Below are 2,500 nucleotides of genomic sequence, written 5' to 3' on the forward strand. Positions count from 1 at the left end.
GAAAGAGGGAAAGAGAGAGAGAGACATGGAGAGAGATTGCGGAAAGAGACATTTTGAGAAGAGAGAGAGGTTTACCGTCTGCATATAGAGCAAATCAATAGTGTGTGGACACAGAGCACTACAGGGTAGAGGGGGAGGAGCTAACCTCAGAGGAAATACATGTAGTTCAGTGAATGTGAAAGTCTGGTGGCTTTTACTGTGTGTATAATGTGTGTGTACAGGTGTGTGTGTGTGTGTGTGTGTGTACTTTCTGACTAACCGGGTCGTCGAACAGCTCCATGACAAAGGTTGCAATGCTGCCATTGATGCCGATGAACAGATTGACACACGTGAGCACGACGTACGCTGTGCTGGGAACACTGAAGATGAAGGAGGCTGGGTACATCATGGGAGTGATGGACCAGCTACACACACACACACACACACCAGCAGAACACACAGCATAAAATTAATTACATAAAACAGGGTTATAATTTGCAACAACCCCCCCCCAAAAAAACCCCAGCAGATCATATCCCAATACTCTAGAATAAAAATGATCAAATATTTTCATATTATTCTACTATTTCAGCATGATTTAAACTGTTGTTTTTTTTTGTAGCATGTTGTCCAGAAGTCCTGGGGAAGTATTTAACGCGTCCTGAGCTTGGCGTCAGGAGGAGAGCGATTGCTACATACAGGGCAACATCCAGGAATCACAGCTGGAATCATACTTTGCCAGGGGGATTGTGGCTAATTAGCCGAGTGACCATAATCTAACATGAAACTAATGTTTAGTAGTTTAGTTCAAATCTTTTCCTTCATTGTATGCAACTGCTCAAAATCTACTCAAAAAAAAAAGAGTCGGCAGTTTTGGGGGCTTTCAGACTTTCTCCAGTGAATGACATGGGCAGTGGAGTTCAGGGCAGGTGGCTGACGAGACTGCCAGTCTGAACGCTCCACGTCTGAGCTGGAAAAGCAGCGTGGTTGCCTTAATAGTTGAGTGTGTGTGTACGTATTTTATTTTTAGTCTTTTGAGTCACTGAGCTGCTGCAAGGTGAAGAGTGTGTGGAGGCGTAGTGTGTGAGTGTAGATGTGAGTGTGGGTATGAGCGTAAATGTGAACATGGAGTGAGACAATAAAGACACGTGAGACTGTTCTGCTGCCAATGGTGTCACCAGTAATGTCACGTGAGACTATCTCACTGTCAGCCATCCACACCTGTGACTCCACGTCACACGTGAGCTGTTACCGCTTGGATCACAAGCAGATCTTTGAATCTCCACCTCCACAGTTCAGTCTGTGTAATCCAGGTTCAGGAGCTGTTACTGCTCACAAGACTCCGCCTAGGTTTATTTCAGACCTTTGAGCTTGTGACCATGACCTGGCCCTTCTGTTTAGGCAATTTCATGCCAGTGAAAGTTGTGTATTTACGTCTACTGGACGGCGTTCCTGACCCGTTCAGGCGGGCCATCATCCTCAGCTGCTGTTGTCTTCTGTCTGATGAGATGTTTGCTAGCACCAAGCCCAGCAGTGCGTTCCTGCTTTTTTACAATCTACCAAACACTTGGTGTTGACAGACACCTGAATTGATTTTTTTGCTGTATTTCTGAGCCGTCTATTGTACTAGAATCACGTTAGTGGTTTCAGTTTGATCTAACGTTCCAGCTGTTTCTGACTGATCTATTCTAATGACAGCTGTATTTGTAAATTTGATTTGTTTACAATTTTATCCATTTCTCATTTTTTCCATTTGCACTGCAGATGCCAGAGTCTCAGCTTTAACGAGTCTCCATCCTCTGTTTACTCTGCTGGGCATTAACCCCTGAGGCCACTGCACACACCTGGTCCAGACGCTGGCACTACGAGAAAGTGTGTGTGGCTCTGTGTGTGTTATATGGATCGTTAATGTCACAGTCACTGTTTCATTGGCTGTACTGTTTACATCATGACAGTGTGTGACGTCACACACAACGAAGGGTGTGTGTGTGTGTGTGTGTGTGTTTGTGTCTGTGTGCGTACACGTGAACGTGGTGATGGTGTGTGTGTGTGTGTGTGTGTGTGTGTGCACGCATGCGACTCACCCGTAGAGGAGAAGGAGCAGGACCAACGCAGGCAAGTTTGGTGGAGACACGTAGGCTTTTTGTTGGAATGAGAGGAAGATGATGATGACGATGAAGCAGGGAATGATGTAGTTACACTAGAAAAGAACGGAACAGAGGATATAGTTACACTAGAAGAGAACGGAACAGAGGATGTAGTTGCACTAGAAGAGGACAGAGGATGTAGTTCCACTAGAAGTAGACAGAGGATGTAGTTCCCCTAGAAGAGAACGAAACAGAGGATGTATTTTCACTCGCAGAGAATGGAACAGAGGATATAGTTACACCTAGAAGAGAACGGAACAGAGGATGTAGTTACACTAGAAGAGAACAGAACAAAGGATGTAGTTGCACTAGAAGAGGACAGAGGATGTAGTTCCACTAGAAAAGAACGGAACAGAGGATGTAGTTCCACTAGA

The 2,500-nt window shown here is 45.1% G+C and overlaps 1 protein-coding gene across 1 annotated transcript in view; it reads right to left on the reverse strand.

Annotated features, from left to right (window-relative positions):
* Nucleotides 1–2,500, reverse strand: part of LOC113589944 (phospholipid-transporting ATPase ABCA1-like) — a 106,676-nt gene that overhangs the window by 25,144 nt on the left and 79,032 nt on the right. The window contains exons 38-39 of the mRNA XM_035529963.1: nt 2,064–2,179; nt 260–404 (exon numbers count right to left, since the gene is read on the reverse strand). Of these exons, the coding sequence (XP_035385856.1) occupies nt 260–404; nt 2,064–2,179 (261 nt within the window). The remainder of the gene's footprint in view (nt 1–259; nt 405–2,063; nt 2,180–2,500) is intronic.

Source organism: Electrophorus electricus, chromosome 9 (assembly GCF_013358815.1).
Source record: "Electrophorus electricus isolate fEleEle1 chromosome 9, fEleEle1.pri, whole genome shotgun sequence".
Classification (NCBI taxonomy): Eukaryota; Metazoa; Chordata; class Actinopteri; order Gymnotiformes; family Gymnotidae; genus Electrophorus; species Electrophorus electricus.